The 20,084-nt window shown below is 31.3% G+C and overlaps 1 protein-coding gene across 1 annotated transcript; it reads left to right on the top strand.

Annotated features, from left to right (window-relative positions):
* The first annotated feature begins 12,143 nt into the window (after positions 1-12,143).
* On the top strand, positions 12,144-16,726 carry LOC101507563 (probable carboxylesterase 11). The gene is made up of 2 exons (XM_004491690.4): positions 12,144-13,249; positions 15,847-16,726. The coding sequence occupies exons 1-2, from the start codon at positions 12,384-12,386 to the stop codon at positions 16,382-16,384; spliced, it is 1,404 nt and encodes a 467-aa protein (XP_004491747.1). The 5' UTR covers positions 12,144-12,383; the 3' UTR covers positions 16,385-16,726.
* The last annotated feature ends 3,358 nt before the right edge of the window (positions 16,727-20,084 follow it).

Below are 20,084 nucleotides of genomic sequence, written 5' to 3'. Positions count from 1 at the left end.
TGTGTGTGTGTGTGTGTGTGTGTGTGTGTGTGTGTGTGTGTGTGTGTGTGTTTTGAGACTCGATTAATGTTATTTGTCGAAGAATAAGAATAATTTAATAATGTTATATATATGTTTTGAGACCCGATTAAAATTATTTGTCGAAGAATAATTTAATAATGTTATGAAGAATTTAATACCGGACATTTTTTTTAGAAGTCACTTGTTGCAGAAAAATTCATTTGTCAAATTAAGTTGCGACGAGAGTAGATATTTTTATTAAAGTAGATAAAGAAGTGAGTGATGTGATGAGTGTAAGAGTGATTAAATGTGTAATGATGTTTATAGTACTAGATCTAATTATTTAATTATAATATATATATATAAATATTTAACTATTTAACTATAATGATGTTTATAGTATTAAATTCTTCATAACATTATAGATCTAATGATGTTTCATATATATATATATATATGAAATCATCATAGGAGGATTTTTTCACTTTTCCCTTCAGCTTCTTCGTTCCCATTCCCCTGCCTTCTTTCTGGTTTTTTTAATTTATTTTATTTAAAGTAAAAGAAAAGAAACCAACCTTGTAATACGAAAGACAACGCTCTATCCTTTAATTTTGGTGGGTTCCTCTTTCAGCTTCCTCCAATCCATCTTCCTTTCTTTTTTAGCAAAAGCAAAATAGTGTTGCTGATTTCAAAAACAAAAAAAAGCACAAATCTCCCTTTTTCTATTAGATCAAAGCCTCCATTCAAAAAGTGTTAGGAGCGAATGTTGCTCCTCTCCACACTACGGTGCTTGTGAGCTAACTTTTGAGGTGTCGACGCGAGCGAGAGTTTTCACCGTATTTGATTGCGGTAGCGAAAATGGTTGAGAAAGCGATAATGAAAGTAATGGCTCCTTCCAAATTTTTAGTTTGCATATAGAGGCTCTATATATGTGATTGATGTATGATTAATATGTGATTGCGTGATAATTAATTTCGACATGAATATATATAATTTGAGTGAAATTTTTGAGTTCTTAACAAATCCTTGTTGTTGTGTTGTTGTGGTGGTTGTTGTTGTAGTTATTGTTGTTGTTGTTGATTTTGTTAGTAATGGTTAAAAAAAATGATTTTTGATGTGTTTGAGTTACGTAATGATTTATTTTCAAATAAATGAGTTTGAACTGCAGTTGAAATTTTATAAAAAAAAATTAGAGTTGTTAATGTTGTGAAACAGTTTAAAATTTAACTAAGTTAAAGAGTTTGAGCAAAAAGTTAGATTGAAATTAAAATGGTTAGAGTTTAAAATGTTACTTTTTTAATTACTCTTAGACTGAGTTTAAAAAGAAAAAGTTTAAAGTATTTTATTAACTCAAAATTTTGGTGCTTTAATAGTCGAGTGTGTGTATGTGTGATTTGGACAATATTTGTTTTATTTAGTTTTAACTAAATAATGTAGATTATTTGGTTTTAAAAGTTTGGTGTGTGAAAAAAATGTAATTTTGGGAATTTTGTTGTGGTTGGATAAATTTTAGTTGTGAACAAATTGTTATAAATATTTATGTTTATGTAGTTAGCTCCTTGAGTCTCGAAAAAGAATCGAGACTGTTGGCATTGAGTTAGCGATGAGCAGAACTCTGATATATTAATGTTGTTGTGGTGATTAAGTTTTGATGTGATTATGTATTCATAATTGATAATATGTGCGTTATGAATTTTATTGAGGAAAATATGTTTTGAGTATACTTTGTGATTTGTTTGAAAAATCGTTAGTGTTAAATGAGTATTAAAAATGGGGAATCTTTTAATAACTGCATTTACTTAATGATTGTGGTGAAAAGAGTCAGAGTATGCTCATGCATTTCATAGCTTGTGGTGACCGTGATGGGTCATAATGTTAGTGGTGACCGCGATGGGCCACAATGTTAAGTGGTGATCGTGATGGGCCATGAAGTTAAGTGGTGACCGTGATGGGCCACATGATGGTTCCATGTGATAGTTGGTTCATCTTATCCTTATGAGGATTTAATTGATGTGTAAGGCCTGTGATAGGCTACACTCTAGTAAATTGTGCTAGCCTGTGAGAGACTGCACCTCGGTAATTAGTACTAAGGCATGTGATATGCGGTACAATTATGATTTACACCCCTTCGATGAGGGTTTTTGTTGGAAATTCCGGAATCATGTGCATTGTCATATATGCATACTCGGTTGTTGGTTATACTATGATGATTGTATATACATACTCGGTTGTTGTTTGTTATTGTGTCGTAATTGCTTTGAGGTGTGAATTTTGGTTGATTAAGTTTCGATGTAATTATGTGTTCATAATTGATGTTATGAATGTTTGATGTGTGATTGATGTGTGAATTTGTGGAGATTAATCTGGTGTGAATTATGTGTTTATATTGATAATATGAATGTTTAAAGTGTTAATTGATTCAGAGTCATTTTAGAACTAAAAATCTGCATTTTTTCAGTTGTATTCGGCTACGACAATGCAGTTTGTCAAAAACATCATTTTTAAACATTGTTTATGCATTTTTGGACATATGAAAACCCTTTCGAGCAATATGCTAAGACGAAAGGTTCTCTTGAGCATTTGAAAATATAAGAATTTTGCTAAATGTTATTTGTTAATTTTGGTTGGTGACTCTTTACAATTATTATGGAAATTTGGACTTTGTCCTCGGATGATACCCGAGTTCGTTCCACCGACTGTTACCTTGACGAAGGAAACGTCGTTAGACTTCCCTGCCGACTGCATGGGTATATGACCTCATCTCAAGTAGGGCTACTTATACGGGGAGGGTACTAAGGACAAGTAGGAGAGCTAAAGCAATATACCTCATGGAGCTCACTCGCGAGAGGATCGACTATCCAATACCTTCATGATTGGTGCTTGGGATGAGTGGAGCATGGGACGATGCAAAGGATTCCTCAGTTAGAGTTGAGGCAGAGACCACTGTAGGAGCTAGAGATAGAGTTGAGTGTGTATAGGTCACCCATGTTATTGTAGTTGCTAGTGGATGATCAAATTAGTTTGGTTGTATAGGGGCTTAGTGTCTTTGGTGGTCGTACTTCTTTCATTTTGGGATGAATGTATCTATAACTTATATTGTCAGTTGACTTTTATTCGGTGGGTCCATGTTCCATTTTTTTTTACGTGACCATGAGGGGAATAACATTCTCTGAGCAATGTTTTTGTGCAGGTGTCTTCCGAGAATACTCCAGGGGTATGAACGATGTATGATAGGTCTCACAGTCCCGATGTGTTTTCTATTTGTATATTTTGGATTATCGTCTCAAAAACTATTTCAGTTTGTTTGTATTTATGACGTAATTATTCAGTACTTTTGTCGTTTGCGTTACGATGAGTTATTTTTATTATTATTTTTTTTAAAAAAATACACTCATGCTGTTAAAAATCGGGGTGTTACACTTACCACTGTAATTTTGCCTATGATGCTTCTATCTCTTTCTACCTTTGATTGGTCATTTTAAAATTTTAAGTGATTTTGCCCCTGATGCTTGTATTTCTTACTGCTTGATATTGGTCATTCTAAAATTCTAAGTGTTTTTGCCTTTGATGCGTGTATTTTTTTCTGCCTCTGATTGATCGTTCTAAAATTCTTTGCCTCTGATGTTTTTATATATTTCTGCCTCTAATTGGTCGTTCTAAAATTCTAAGTGTTTTTGTCACTGATGCTTGTATTTGTTTCAGCCTCTGATTAGTCATTCTAAAATTTCTATGTGTTTCCTCCGATTCTTCTATGAGACGTGTTTCCTTTGATTCTTTCACATGATGCATTTCCTCTTATTCTTCCACGAGACGCATTTTCACTACCCGAAAAGTAATATTTTACAGCATTTTTTTTAAGCCATTTACAACGCTTTTTCAAAAATTTAAGCGCTGTAGTATCTAGCGCTTTAAAAAGATACAACAACGCTCTTTAAAATAAAAAAGCATTGTAAATCTCTTCTAAAAATACGCTGCTTGTTGTACTAGTTTTACAGCGCTTTTTCAAAAAAACATTGTAATAGGTACATTCTTATGCACGTTTTACAGCGCTTTGTCAAAAAAAGCGTTGTAATAAGTTCATTCTTATTCTATTTTTATTAAAAAGCGCTGTAAAATAAGTATATTAAGAAAACAATATCCTAGATTAGCAAAACAACAACATAGAGTCCTTCCAATATTATAACAACTAGCAGATTATAAAATTCAGCACTTGAGTAGCAAATTATAAAACACTATCATTGAGTCATTCTAATATTATAACAACTAGTAGATTATAAAATTCAGCACTTGAGTAGCAAATTATAAAACAATAACAGAGTCCTTCTAATATTATAACAACTAGTAGATGGGGAAATTCAACACTTAAATAACAAATTATAAAACAACAAACTAATCATGTGGTGCAATAACGGTGGTCGCGAGTCTGGATTAGGCTGCAATTTCATGGGAAGGAAAAACCAACAAGAACAAAGTTGAAAAAGTTCAATTAGGCTACAATTTCATGGGAAAAATCTTCAAACTTAAAAACAACAAGCTAAGAAATTCACAAGTTCATTTACCACCCATGAAGAATACTAACAAAACACATCAAAACGAATCAAATGGGTCACCAAATCATGACTCAAAAGTTCCAACAAGAAAAAGCATCTCAAGAACCTCAATTCAATTACAGCAGAACCAAAAAATATTAGATGATGTTACCAAGAATAATAGCTATAACAGTCCAAGATCAAGTGTTACCAAGAATAATAAAAAATTGAATTCTATTTCAACAAATGATGTTTGTGGTGGATGATGTGGACTAAATTTTGTTTCAACAAAGACTTGAATTATGTTTCAACAAATTCTAGAATAAACTCTAACTCTCGATCAAACTCGCTAAAATTCAAAATTAATCCCTAAAATGAACCCTAACTCTAAATCAAATACGCGAAAATTCAAAATAACAAAGAAAATACATATAACTAAGCAAATATTTCAAATATATATTTTATATGAAGTTTAAACTAACATAAAAAAAAAAACAAAAATATAAATTTACCGGTGATGCGAGAAAGGTGGTCACACGGTTAGGTCACGCTGTCGTCGTGGATGTGGTGCGATGATGGTGGTCCCGAGTCAGAATGTTCGTCGAGGTGAAGGCGATGAAGGCAATAGGGCAAATGTGAGAAAGTGATAGATTAGGGTTCGAGATTGAACGAAGGCGAGAAGGCAACGGATTGGGGTTCGAGATTGATTGATGACAAGAAGGAGAAAGCAACGGATTGGGGCTCGAGATTGAGAGTTTGGGGATTTAGCGTTTTGACAAACTGGTTTTGGGTGAAAGATGAGAAGGGGTTTAATGTGTTCTGGGTAGAGGGGAGAGAAGAAAACTAATGTTTTGGTTCATTACTAATTTACTTTTTGGCTCCATTCAAATTTTGAATGATTTTACAACGCTTGTATAATAAGCGGTCTAATAGGTCCTTTAATTATGTGAAAGCGCAAGTCTTTTACAACGCTTGTATAAAAAGCGCTCTAATAGGTCATTTAATTATGTGAAAGCGCAAGTCTTTTATAGCGCTTGTACAAAAACTGCTTTAAAAGCTATGTAACATAAGGTGGGAGCGATATATTTTACAACGCTTGTGTTTAAAGCGCTCCAAAATATTATGTGAGGGTGCTTCAGTTTATAGCGCTTTCGAAGAAGCGCTGTAAAAGCCTTATAAATATTATATGCAAGTGCTATGTGACCCTACAACAGCGCTTGTCAAAAAAGCGTTGTTGTATCCTCCGTTATTTTTAAAATATTATACAACATTGCTTGTATTTAATAAGCGCTATAAAAGGCACGCTATAAAATGTCATTTTTGGCGTAGTGTTTCTCCGATTCTTCAACGGGATGCGTTTCCTCTAAAAAATAAAAAATATATAAGTTATAATAGGCTCAATTACAGTTTTGGTCCTCCTATTTTAGCTGAATCGCAAAAGTAGTCCCTCCATTTTGTTTCTCCCCAGTTTTGGTCTCCCAAATAGAATTTTGGTCCAAAATTTGATGAAGTTTCATTTTTTTTAGGTTTATTTAAGTCACACCATGCCTTAAGATCTCATGGTACAACAATTGTACCAGAAATCTATGATTATAAATGGTGTGGTGCGACTTAAAAAAACGAAATTTCATCAAATTTTGGACCAAAATTTTCTTTGGGGACCAAAACTGCAATTAAGCCTTTATAATATGATATAATCATTGAAAATAAACTAATTTTAATATAAAAAATAAAGTGTCAAATAAAATAAAAATAATACAATTTATAAAATTACAAAATAATCATTGAAGTGAAAATGAAACAAGTGTCTTGTGTCATAAATATATCATATTAATATTATCGAATATAAACATGAAAGAATGGATGTGTATCTCAATATTAACATAAAAATAAATTTACAATTATAGAAATCCAAATGAGACTATTTGTGATATATATATATATATATATATATATATATATATATATATATATATATATATATATATATATATATATATATGTATGTATGTATATATATTAAAAGTAATTTTCAACCTCTTAATTTTAGTTCCTATAAAATAAAATAAAAGAAAAATAATTTTTAGTTTCTACAAAATTATTATGCATACAATTTTAGTTCATATTGTTTAGTCAACATATATTTTTGAATGAATTTTTGTAAGCATCTTTACAAGAATATAAAAAATGTCTTTATGAAAAACGAAGTCAAAATTCTATTGCTACTTCCATACTTTTGTTACTTTTTCTTGAGTTTTTTATATTTAAAAAATTCATATTTAATTTATCCTAAATTAAAAAAATCTAAATTTTGATGGGGAAACTTTTAATAATATTGTGAACATGTTTGTAAAAAATGGTTAAAAGATTTTAAAGTTGAAGGACAATTAATCATATTTCGTTTAAGTAGTGACTAAGATGATTTACTGGATAATTATGGTGGGACAAAAAATTGTAATTTTATATTGTAAGACTAAAAGTGAAAGGTTAAAATCTATAGAAACTAAAAATATATTTTACCTATTGCGAGTTCGATCTCGACTAGTGTCATTTGAAGAGAGACAAATATAAATATATATGTAAGTGTTCAATGAGCCGTAAGATCGTTCCTAACTTAAACTAAAACACAATCACCTTACTTTAAAGTTTTTAGATAATATATATAACCTTATTTCTAAAGAAAAAGCATAACATAAATTTAATATAAACAAGGGGTAATTTACACATCTTACACATTATTTAAAACAAGTTCAACTATTATAATATTAATAATAAGAAGAAGAGTTCAAAAATAAAAATATATGATATGCATATTTTAATAGTTTTTTTTTCTATTATAAAAAAACTAACTTAAATTATTAGTACATAATAGAAACAAACTCACATAGCGCAGGAGGTATTATCTCTAGTAAAGACATAATTGAAGTTTGAAAGAAAAATGAGGAACAGTTGGAGACTTATGCTTTATTTGAATTACTTGATAACTGATATTTTATAGTTTATGGCAGATAGTTATTAAGTTAATTGTAGTGTTTAGATTAGTAGCTGTTCAATTCGCTTAAAAATGCAAACTGACATAAAAAGACATTATGAATTAAATTAAATTTTATCTATTAATATTTAAAATATTTTAAAAGTAGTAATATATTTTTTTATTGATTTAAAATTTATTAATCTTAAATTAAATAAATTTTACTTTAAAAATATTAATTATTTTAAAATTAAATAATTGAAAAAATTAAATTATAATAAATAAATTATTAATTAATTTGATATATTTTTTATATATTATTTATTTTATTTATTTTAATTATAATAAATAAATCATTTTAAATTATTTATTTTAAAATATTAGTAATTTAAATTATATGATTATTCATAAGCTATAAGAAAAAAATTATAAAGGGTAAAAAAAAATTAGTTACTATAATAAAGGTAAAATTAGAAGAAAAAATTACAAACTATAAACTCACAAGCTACTTGAAATAGTTTATAAAAAAAATTATAAACTATAAACTCATAAATTACTTTTACCAAACTGGTATTATAACTTATAAACTATATGTTAGTTTCTTTCTCTTTCAAAATATAACCATATAATCATAAAACAACATTTAAATGGAAGGGGGATAATGTATTAGGAGTATTGGGAGGATAGACTAATATATTGGAAAGTGTTAAAAAAAGATCAAGTTATACATTAGCGTAGAAAATTTTACACTATGACTACGTCATAATTATTTATGACGCTGATTTTATATATAATTTTAATTAATAAAAATTAAATATTTTTAATAATTTAATAATTGTAATTAATTAACAGTATAAAAATGATTTACACTAATAATATATATAAATTAAATTTAAATAGTAAATATGTTTCAATTTAAATTGGAAGTAAAGATTGATGATAGAGATGAGTTGATCCAAGGAGTTGAATGGTATAGACAGAATTATTAAACATAGTAAACTGTTGTTTGTAAAAAAAAAAATTGACAAATGGTTTGCAAAATATTTTCCCTTAATAAAGTTAAAAGATGAAGGATAGATGAATTAAAAAAAATTAAAAATATAGTTCAAATTAATAATTTTTTTTTATTACTATTCAGAAAGATTAATCTTGATCATCCTCACTCATAACGTGACAAATGTCAAATTTGTCAATCGAAAAATGTTGCAATATTATATTTGTAGTATAGTTGAATCAATTATTTTTGTTTGAATGTGATCCATGAATATTAAAATAAACAGTCTGATGGACTAGTCTTGTAAGTTGACGGCTTTGTTTCAACTTTCAAACATTCAACAAAATATTCATACATATTTCTAGAGTTGTAAACTCAAATATTTAACGGTTGAATTGGTCCTAGAAATTTCAAAATAACCATATCCTTAGGTCTTCTCAAAGGATTTACTAATTCCACAATTTGAATGTTGTTACAAAGTCAAATTTTCATGTAATGTCTTAGAAGACTAAAACATAATTTGAGGAGACGTAGAACACGTACATATATTGATTAAAATGATTTTTTATTTTATTTTTTATATAAGAGTGTATTATTTTCTAATTCACATGTACTAAGAAATGACTGCAAATAAAAAGGAGAATAATATTTTTCTCTCAATCAAATTTTTCTTATTAATAATTGATGTGTTTTCGACTATCATAAATATGAAATGAAATATGATATTTTTGAATATTTAATTAATTAAAAGATATAATTACAAGATATAATTAAAAAAATCATTAATTTTATATTGAAAACTGATAATGATAATTATTTTGAGAAAATTATTTTTGGTAAAGTAATGATCATTGTGAGATAGAATACAAATTCCTTTGATCAAGAAATGTAAGAGAAGGATAAGGTATTTTATATATGCATTGCCAGTATTATCCAAAGTTCTATATAAATCAAGCTACGTCTCTCTAGAAAAAAACACATTATCTAAAATATACAAATCATAGCATATAAATTGATATTATATTGTGCACCTAATGAGATAGTTAGAATTTATATTCACCAAGTGAGGATAAAGACCTCTCAATAGACTAAATAAATAATATCTCAATCTATCATAGGTCATTCATAATTACAGCTCGGACTAAATATTTATATTTTAAAATATGAATGTCTAAAGAACACAATAATGGATTTAATTATTTATATTTTATTTAATTAATTAAGATATTCCATAAAATTCAATATATCCTCCTAACAAAATCTATCTAAGTGTAAAAAGTTTCTTTGTGTTGACCTCTTCGTGAATACGAAAATAAATTTAAATTAAATGTTTCGCATAATTAGTCTGTTTAATAAATTAAGAGATAACAAATGAGTTCTAAGAATAAAGTCTTGAATTCTAATTAAAAAAACTAAAACAATTACTAATTTAATGACATTTGCCTATACAAAATTATAAATTAAATCAGAACAAAGGTTTCATTAACCCATAGCTGATGAACAAGCATTTTGATCGGATCATTCATGCACCAACATATTTAGAAAACGTCTTTGTAATTGTATTTCTTCCATCCTTAAATATGATGAGCATGCAACACTGGTGAGGACAAACCTTGTATAAAAGGTACAATCTCCTTATATGTGTTCTTAACATAAATTCAATCTAAAAATAGTTTTTAATTTATGTTCATGTATGACTTTTTAATTCAGTCTACCATTTCATCATGTCACCATATTAAATACATGTAATGCCACCAAATTAAGAGACAATATGATCAGGGATAAAAATAACACAAGGACATTTTAATTTTTGTAAATGATTTAAATTTTTAGATTGTTTTATCTTCCTCAAAACACAAATTTCTCAACTCAAGGAACTTATATATTACTAATTCCGTCCATATATACAGTGGCAGAGGATTGTGTGGAAATTTGGAAATTATGTTATATTTAAGAAAAAAATTCAACGAAAGACTATAAATATATATAAATTTGTAAATGTATTTTTTTTATAGGCAAATAGTAGTATTTAATTAAATTATATTTGTGTGAAAGATCATAAATGTAATATGAAATTTTGCAAATGATCTTCTATTTAAGAAAAAATTCCAACGAAAGATCATAAATGTATAATTTGCATTAACGTATTTTTTTTATAGACAAATGTTAGTAGTTAGTTTTTTAATTAATATTTTTACAAACAATCACTTACATTTGAACGTTGATCTTTTGACTCAATCACTCCTTCAACCTTTATCTCAAATTAGTTGACTTATCCAACCCCTTCAATTAGCTAGATAAATGTATCTAGAATTACTATAAACATTTCTTTCCAACAATTCACTGTCATATTAGGTAAAATCAATGCGAATCTCATATTTTATAAATGGATCCCACATGTAGTGTTGAGACTCATAGAATTTTCACCAAATAAAAAATTGAGTGCTAGAGTGAATGTTAGAAAATAGTACGAATATGAGTAGCGGTTTTCAGATCCAAACCAATAAAAACCAAATATTATTTGGATGTTTTTGGATCTTCTTTTGTACATATGCTTATATTTAAGGACAAATTTGTTTTTCAATAAATGCTTATAATTAGAGACATATGAATTATTTAATGTCTCTATTTTCTATAAAAATATATAGATAAAAATAATTAAAAAGTTAAAAAAATAAATGTGCATTGATTTTGATGTTTTTATTTTCTTTTACTAATGAGAAGTATTTGTTTATTTGATATATTTTAATTACTATTTTATATATTTTAAATGTAATCGATCAATGTTATTATGCCATATTAGCTTTTAGTATAATATTTATAATGTTTTGCTTCAAATTTCTTATTTTAGTGTAGTTTTATAATATTAGTATTAAAATAATATTTTACAAGTTGTAATTTGAATCAACTGAAAATCGATTCAATTTACCGAAATAATTTAGATCGAATTAAATCACATTTTTTCGAATTGTTACTACTTTTTTCTATAAATAAAATTTAGGTTGAGAAGATGTTGCCTTGTCAAAGATAAATATTACCTTAGAGCTCACTAAATACTTACAAAGATATTTTCATTTGCCTCGAGTTATTACTTAAACTATACAGAAGACAAATATTTTAATGTTTAAATAAGATGATCTTTTAATTTAAAATCGATCTAAACCGCACTATATATACTCTTTGAAGTAATTACTCCATCCGTTTCACAATGAATGTCTTTTAAATTTTTTACACACATATTAAAAAATAACTTATTTTATCAAACTAACTATTTTAATTATTGAAGTATTTTTTATTATAATCAATACAAAATACAATAATATTTTTAAAATTATATATATATTAATATTGATGTATAATATAAAAAAAATTAAAATTTTATTGAAAATTGAGAAGCACATTAATTTTTTATTTATTTAATAAAATGGCAGACATTTATGGTAAGATGAAGGGAGTATTTAGTTAATCAATTAATTAGAAAGAAAAGTCACGACAAAGTGTTTTTTTATTAAAAATCCAAAAAACCAACCAGCCACCGCACACCAGCTAAAAGCTGCATGATGTGTGTAATGTACGCCCATAAGCCATCCACCAACGCTCTCTCTCTTATTACCTCATCTCACCCCTTCATCCAATTCAACAACCATCCTTCACAGATTCAAACCAAAACCAATTTCGCTTTTATTAAAATACATACGTACATAAACCCTATTCCAAATTCCAATCCAAATCCCAATCTCACCCAAACATAAAAATATAACTAATTCACTTTTCATTCTCAGTTGTTTCATCAAATCACTACCATATAATTCACATATTCCAAGATAAATAGAAAAACAAAAAAGAGTGTTGTTAGAACTGGAGCGAGCAAGTTGTTGTCTTGTGAGAAATGCCAAGTGTGGCTGTGAAGCTCTACAGCGTATTCTTCAAGTTCCTCTTGAAGCACCGTTTACAAAATCGGATTCAAGCTCAACCCGACCACAATAATAGTAATTCTGACCCGTTTGGCGTTACTTCACGACCCGAAGAATCCGTCGCTAATTCTAACCCTTCTTTCACCGACGGCGTCGCCACCAAAGACATTCACATCGATCCTTTCACTTCTCTTTCCATTCGAATCTTCCTTCCTCAATCTGCACTTTCCCCACCCGAACCTCATTCCAAACCTAAGTCCAACCCTAAACATGATCCCGAACCTGGATCTGTCACTTCTCGACGCTATAGTTATGGTCCTCCACACAAGGAAGAGCTTCGAGGGAACAATTTCGGAGCTAGTAATGGTGTCGAGGGTTTGAATTTGATGAGCGCCGGCGTTGGTGCCGATGCTGGATTGTACCGTGGATATGCGCCGGCGTTGGATAATCGCCGGAGAAAACTTCCGGTGATGTTGCAGTTTCATGGTGGTGGTTGGGTTAGTGGGAGCAATGATTCTGTGGCGAATGATTTGTTTTGCCGGCGGATCGCCAAGCTTTGTGATGTGATTGTGATTGCTGTTGGGTATAGGCTGGCGCCGGAGAGCCGGTATCCGGCTGCGTTTGAGGATGGGTTGAAGGTGTTAAATTGGTTGGCGAAGCAGGCGAATTTGGCTGAGTGTAGTAAGTCAATGGGGATTGGAAGAGTTGGAGGAGGAAGCCATGGTGGTGGTGGTGGTGGAGTTAGTGAGTTTAACAAATCAGATGCTCATAGGCATATTGTTGATTCATTTGGAGCTTCAGTGGTTGAGCCTTGGTTGGCTACTCATGGAGATCCAACAAGGTTTTCACTATTTCATTGTTCTATTCAATTATTTTTAGAGTTTAATTTTTGTACATTGTTAAGGTAAAAAGTTTGACACTGTCAACAAATCACTAACAATCATATTGTGTGACTTTATAATTAGTTATGATTAAAGTCAAGTGTTTTTAACGATTGATGATGTTTATGATTGATTGACGACAGTGTAAAAACTCTTAACACATACGGTGTATATGATTTGTATATGATTTAAATCCTTATTTTTATGTTAATTGGCTTGATCCTGCTTTGTTAGTCTAATCCTTATAATTAAATCCTTAGATTTTTAGATTGAAGAGTAGTTTTTTCTTACTATTTGCTTGTTTGTCAATGACATGTCTTCTGTTATTGTTTTCTTTTGTGGATATTTTTAGTGATTCACTAGAGAGTGTCATTGAGTAAGGTAGGTCAAGGGATCATTGAGTTTTGGGAGAGAGGGGGAGGGGAGTATACAGATGAAACTGTTATTATCATCTGGATGGGTGGTAGTTTAAGTTGATATAAAATTTTATGTCTTATGCAATGAATTGATTGAATTAGATATGCGGTCTGATAAACTACTAGTACTAGCAGGCCATCTTGAAAGTTATCTTGGCACATTGTTATATGTATTACTATTTGATAACCCACATGTTTTGGCAGTTTCTGAATTGGAGCACATATGTTTGCTATTTAACCTATTTTTGTTTATACTGATGTACAAAATTTTCATTTAGTATGTGGTCTTTGTCTAACTCTTGCCTTTCTAATATCAAATTTGTTGCATATGCTTGTTATAAACATATAGATCTGGTTCATATTTGGGGTTGGGGATTATCAGTTGTCATAAGAAACTAGAGAGATGCTCTAATGTTATTTATATTGGCGTTATGCTTCCCTTTCAATTTTAAATAAAGTGATTTTGCTTGGTGATTTCATTTTGGTATTTATCTTTAGCTCTTGCTAACTTATTCAACCATACACAGTGGTCTTTGTCTAACTCTTGCCTTTCTAATATCAAATTTGTTGCATATGCTTGTTATAAACATATAGATCTGGTTCATATTTGGGGTTGGGGATTATCAGTTGTCATAAGAAACTAGAGAGATGCTCTAATGTTATTTATATTGGCGTTATGCTTCCCTTTCAATTTTAAATAAAGTGATTTTGCTTGGTGATTTCATTTTGGTATTTATCTTTAGCTCTTGCTAACTTATTCAACCATACACACACACACACACACATATATATATATATATATATATATATATTATGAAAAATACAAACATGTTGAAAGAGAGGTGGTAAAGCGATGATGGAATGCCGGGTATTCTTCTGGTGGAGAGGTTATGTGTGATGGCTGGCAGAGGTCATTCTGCACTACTGTGTGTATCGAAGTTACAGGCTTTTTGTTGATAAAAGAAATGGACTAGTGGATCCATAGTTCTTTCATTCTTGCTTTTGTCTGATTGTTTTATTTTGTTTATACTTTTTTATTTCCATCTTTCTAGTATGTTTATGTTGCTTTTAGTCGTGCCCACTGGATATCTTTTTAACCGGCCCATAAGGGCCCATAGAGAATGATAATGATATGCTTCGTATTAATTTTTTTGTTATCATTCACTCTTTTAGAGTTGATTCTATAACCATTTTGGAGTTTTCTAGTTTGCTTTTAGTTGTGACTATGGCTAAAGAATATTATGTCTTTAATCCTTTATCTCCTGTATCTTGCCATCCTATCTCCACTTCCTCTTCTATATTAAGCTGGTTTTTTGTATGCTTTTGTTTAACAACCCCACTATTTATAATGCAAAGTTTGATTACGGAATATTTAACAATGTTGATGATCAAATATAAATTTTTTTACCTTGAAAGTAGTGCTTTTTAAATAATAAACCACTTGTTATCGGAACACATATTTGGCTATTGTTTAAGTGATTAGGTGAATTAAGATTATTGTCTGACCAAGATTTTACCTAGTACCATGTGGTGGAACATATTGTGAAACTGGTAGGTAACTCCCATTATCCAGTCAGTTAATGGATTAGTTAGTTGGTGAGGAAAAGTGAGTCATGAAGTATATAAATAAGAGGAAGGGGTTAGAGGTAAATATCTTGTCATTTGGGAAATAATTGGGGCATTAGGGCTTTTGGGAGGTAGGCTGAGCCTCAACTGTCTGCTGTATTTTTCTCTATCCAGGGTATTCTTCCCTGTTTACTCTCTGGTTAATACTCTAGTTAGTTTTATAACCATTCATATAAAATTTGATGAAATTTTTTATTTGTTATCCATTATGCGTAGTTGAGTATATGGTGCCACACGCTACATTCTTAGTGGAGTGGTGTAATACCTTTGGGATCGTGGAGTACCTAAGAGTCTCTCTTCTAAGTGTGCAATTGTTTATGTGCATTAAAAATTATATAATGACATCATTAGTTGTAGAATGGCATTTTTATGTAGATGCTGTTATATTGTTTGTCATTTCTGCCTGTCATGCTTCCTTTTGTTTTAGTTGTAAATTGTAATTGAGCTCATGGAGTTATGTACTGCTGCCCTTGTTCCCGTGCTTAACCTTTTTTATTTCTTTAATATTGAAACAGATGTGTTCTTGTTGGAGCAAGTTGTGGTGCAAATATTGCAGACTATGTGGCTCGAAAAGCTGTGGAAGGACGCAAGCTTTTCGAGCCTGTCAAGGTGGTAGCACAGGTCCTGATGTATCCATTTTTTGTTGGAAGTGTTCCCACACGTTCTGAAATAAAATTAGCAAACTCCTACTTTTATGACAAGGCTATGTGCATGCTTGCATGGAAACTTTTCCTACCTGAAGAAGAATTTAGTTTGGACCATCCAGCTGCTAATCCCCTGGTCGTAGGCCGGTCTCCTCCTTTAAAGTTTATGCCTCCAACATTAACAGTAGTGGCAGAGCTTGACTGGATGAGGGATCGTGCCATTGCTTACTCAGAGGAGCTCCGGAAGGTGAACGTTGATGCACCTGTTCTTGAGTATAAGGATGCAGTACATGAATTTGCAACACTTGATGTACTTCTCAAAAGCCCTCAGGCCCAGGTTTGTGCCGAGGACATTGCCATCTGGGTCAAGAAATATATTTCACTTCGAGGTCATGAATTCTCGTATTGAGTAGGATATAAAAAATTATGAAGATGATTCGCTGGAAGATAATTACCTTCCCTCAACTTCGAAAATAGCTTCAGATCACTCCTTTGCTGATATTACCCAGGATCAGTTGTCTTGATTGGTTTTGATGCTTGATAAGGTGTTGAATGTTGACCGGTTCCATGTTTGTACCACCTGCCAGTTCTTTTGTAAGATAGACTTGTCTGAGATAGTAGGATTAGTTCAACCATTGAGATGCATATACGTCATGCGTACCTTTCGACATTCCTGTGCCATTTTTTCATGTGTATTATCATGTCATATTCCTCATTGAAATATATAAAATATATTTACCGTTGGTTCTTAGTTTGTGGATCTCATTTACCATGAACTACTCAAATTTTTTATTTTATTTGTTATTGCATAACCTCTACGACTCCTCGAAATGGTAATCATATGCATGAAAAGCTCTGTTCTATAATAACTGGTCTCAGTCTTGCATGGTATTTTGGTTTGCGCAAACTGTACATGGAGTCACACTCTATGGAAGGGTTAAACCTCATCCACAATGACTTCATTCTAATTTCTAGTCATTTCTGTCTTTTATTTCATTTTTTTTCCTGAATCCTAAATCCATATTTGTCCTTCAATGTATGGTCAAAATTGAAATTAAGATTCTAGTTCTATATTGAAAAAGACTTTTGCTACTAAGTTACCATTTAGTGAAGTCCTAAGACGATGTTAGGGATGCTTCCTTAGCATAGGTACGTGCATTGTTGGGCACAATTTTTTTAGCTCCCTTAGGACAACTGTTTCATTATTATAATTCTTTTCCTTGTTGATTGTGCTGTCTAGCATGAATTGGCATCTACATATATGCCATGGTCTTAGACATTATTGCCTCGGTGCTATTATCTCAAACCTTTTGAGAAGATTGCCCCAAATAATGAATGCCTGGGTGAGGGATAATCATGGAAGCTGAATCAAAATAGTGAAACTCTCAGAAAAGATATATTCTTTATGCTTATTATTAATTAGCATCTTCTTGCCCAAGTCTACTTTTGCTTGTTGGCCTTAATACTGGAAGCACTTTGAGGGTTTTTTTGGTTGATCAAAAAGCACTTTGAGGGTTAGGGTACCAACCCGGTGATCCCTCTATGATTTTCTGAGTGTGTACTAGGTGTATAGGTTATACCTCTATCGATTGTTGTGAAACCATTTATTTATTTTTCTTCCAGAAAATGGATGAATATCGTAAAACAATCTAAACACATCATGTAATGTAATAATTAAATATAACTTCCATAGTGTCTTTATCGTGGTTTCCGTAGAATGGAGTAGATATTGTTAACTTCCATAGGATGAATATAGTAGAATATAACTTCCATAGGATGAATATTGTTAACTTTCATATTGGTTTTTATAGCAGTTTCCGTAGAATATAGTAGATAAACAAGTAAGTTTGTTAAGTGTATATATATCATCAACTTTGTTCAGATAAGATACAGTTGTTACACATACATGATAAGGTGCTGTTTTTGAATTAGTGTATTAGACAAGATCTATTTGACAGAGAAAAGGTTGTTAGACATTGACTAATCTTGTTAGTTGATTACAATGCATTGACTAAAGTCTATGGATTGTGAAAAAAGGGTAGAATAGAGTCATTTTTTTTCATAGATTTTTGATCACGCAGCGGAAATAATTTGATTGTGATGTATTTTATGGATTGTGAAAGAAGGGTAGAATGGAGTCATCTTTTTTCATAGATTTTTTGATCACACAGTGGAAATAATTTGATTGTGATATATTTGCTAGTTGATTACAATGCATTGACTAAGGTTTATGGATTGTGAAAGAAGGATTGAATAGAGTCATCTTTTTTGAGAGATTTTTTAGCTACGCAGCGGAAATAATTTGATTGTGATATATTCGTGCGTGTATATGGAAAATATCAGGTTTAGAGATTTGAATGTATTACAATCAATTTGATCCAAATAGAAAATGACAATTTTAACACAAGAAAAAAAGTGTGATTTGATTGAATTGTTCAAAACAAATTTAATTCAATCAAATGTGAAAATTACTAAAAATGTTGGAACACTATCAAGAATGGAGGGTGAATAAATGGTGAAAATTGATAATTGAAAATAACTCTCTTCCATAATCTCTCTCTTTTCTCCATCATTTTCTAAAACACCACAATTTTCCATTATCAATTTTCACCATTGATTCACCCTCCATTCTTGATAGTGTTCCAACATTTGGCATCAAGAGCAAGGTTCAGATCCAATTTCCGCTGCAATCATGTCCGTTTCCAATGACAAAATTCCTACCAACCTTCCGATTCTTGATTCGAAGAATTATGACAAATGGCACAAACAAATGAAAGTTTTGTTTGGATATCAAGATGTTCTTGATATGATTACTGATGGCATTACTCCTCTTGGTAAAGAGGCTACAACAGCTCAAGAAGCGAAATTCAAGGAAGATAAGAAGAAAGACTACAAGGCCATTTTCTTGATCCATTCTTGCGTCGACAGTGACAACTTCTAAAAAGTTGGCGATTGCGACTCGACGAAGACAACTTGGGGTATTCTTGAGAAAGCTTATGCTAGTGCGAATAAGGCGAAGGTGGTGAGGTTACAAACTCATAAGCGGTAGTTTGCGTTACTTCAAATGGAAGACAAGGAAACGATTAACGATTACGTGACACGTGTGACACGCTTGGGGAATCAAATGAAGTCGTGTGGTGAAGCCGTTTCCGAACAGAATTTTGTGTCGAAGGTATTGCGTTCTTTAACACCAAGATTCGATAATATTGTGGTGGCGATTGAGGAATCGAAGGATCTCAAGACGATGACGAAAGATGAACTTCAAAGTTCATTGGAAGCTCGTGAACAAAGGATGGACGAAAGAGGAAACGATAAAGCCAAAGCGGAAGTTGCTTGCAAGCCTGTTTCAACGAGAAGAATAAGAAATCAAAAGGGAAATGGCCTTCTAGAGGAAAGAAAAATTTCCAGAATTTTGATGGAAAAGAGTCACAAAATTCAAGGAAAGGTGAGGGCAGTTCCAAAGGTGGTGGTCAAGACAACTACAAGCCGTTCGACAAAAGTACCAAGAAGTGTTACAATTGTCAAAAGCTTGGGCATTTCGCAAGAGAGTGTAGAGCGAAACCAAGGGAGAATCATGCGGATGAGGCTAAGGTTGCTAGGCAAGACGTGGATTATGATAACACGGCTCTTGTAATGATCACGGAAGAGAACTATGGCATTAAAGAGGTGCTGGACAGCAACTGTGACAAGAGGAAGTTGTTGGACAACAACTATTGCAGTGCAGAAAAATCTGCAATAACGCATTCGGAGAAAAGCGCAATGGTAACAGTTCGAGATGGAGCCCAAGGGAGAAATGAGTGGTACTTGGACTCAGGTTGTTCGACACATATGACGGGAAGAAAGGATTGGTTCGTGAAGATCAATCAAGCCACGCGAAGTAGAGTGAAATTCGCGGATGACACGACATTAGCGGCCGACGGGGTCGGTGATGTTTTGATCATGAGAAGGGATGGTGGTCATTCCTTGATCAAAGATGTGCTGTACATTCCAGGAATCAAGTGTAATCTCTTGAGTATTGGCCAATTGCTTGAGAAGAATTACATGATTCGGATGGAAAACAAGGTTTTGCGCGTTTTGGACCAAAACGGTGTTTTGATCCTTAAGGCTGT

This window comes from Cicer arietinum, chromosome 3 (genome assembly GCF_000331145.2).
Source record: "Cicer arietinum cultivar CDC Frontier isolate Library 1 chromosome 3, Cicar.CDCFrontier_v2.0, whole genome shotgun sequence".
In the NCBI taxonomy this organism is placed as follows: Eukaryota; Viridiplantae; Streptophyta; class Magnoliopsida; order Fabales; family Fabaceae; genus Cicer; species Cicer arietinum.
This window is presented reverse-complemented; position numbering and strand designations above follow the sequence as displayed.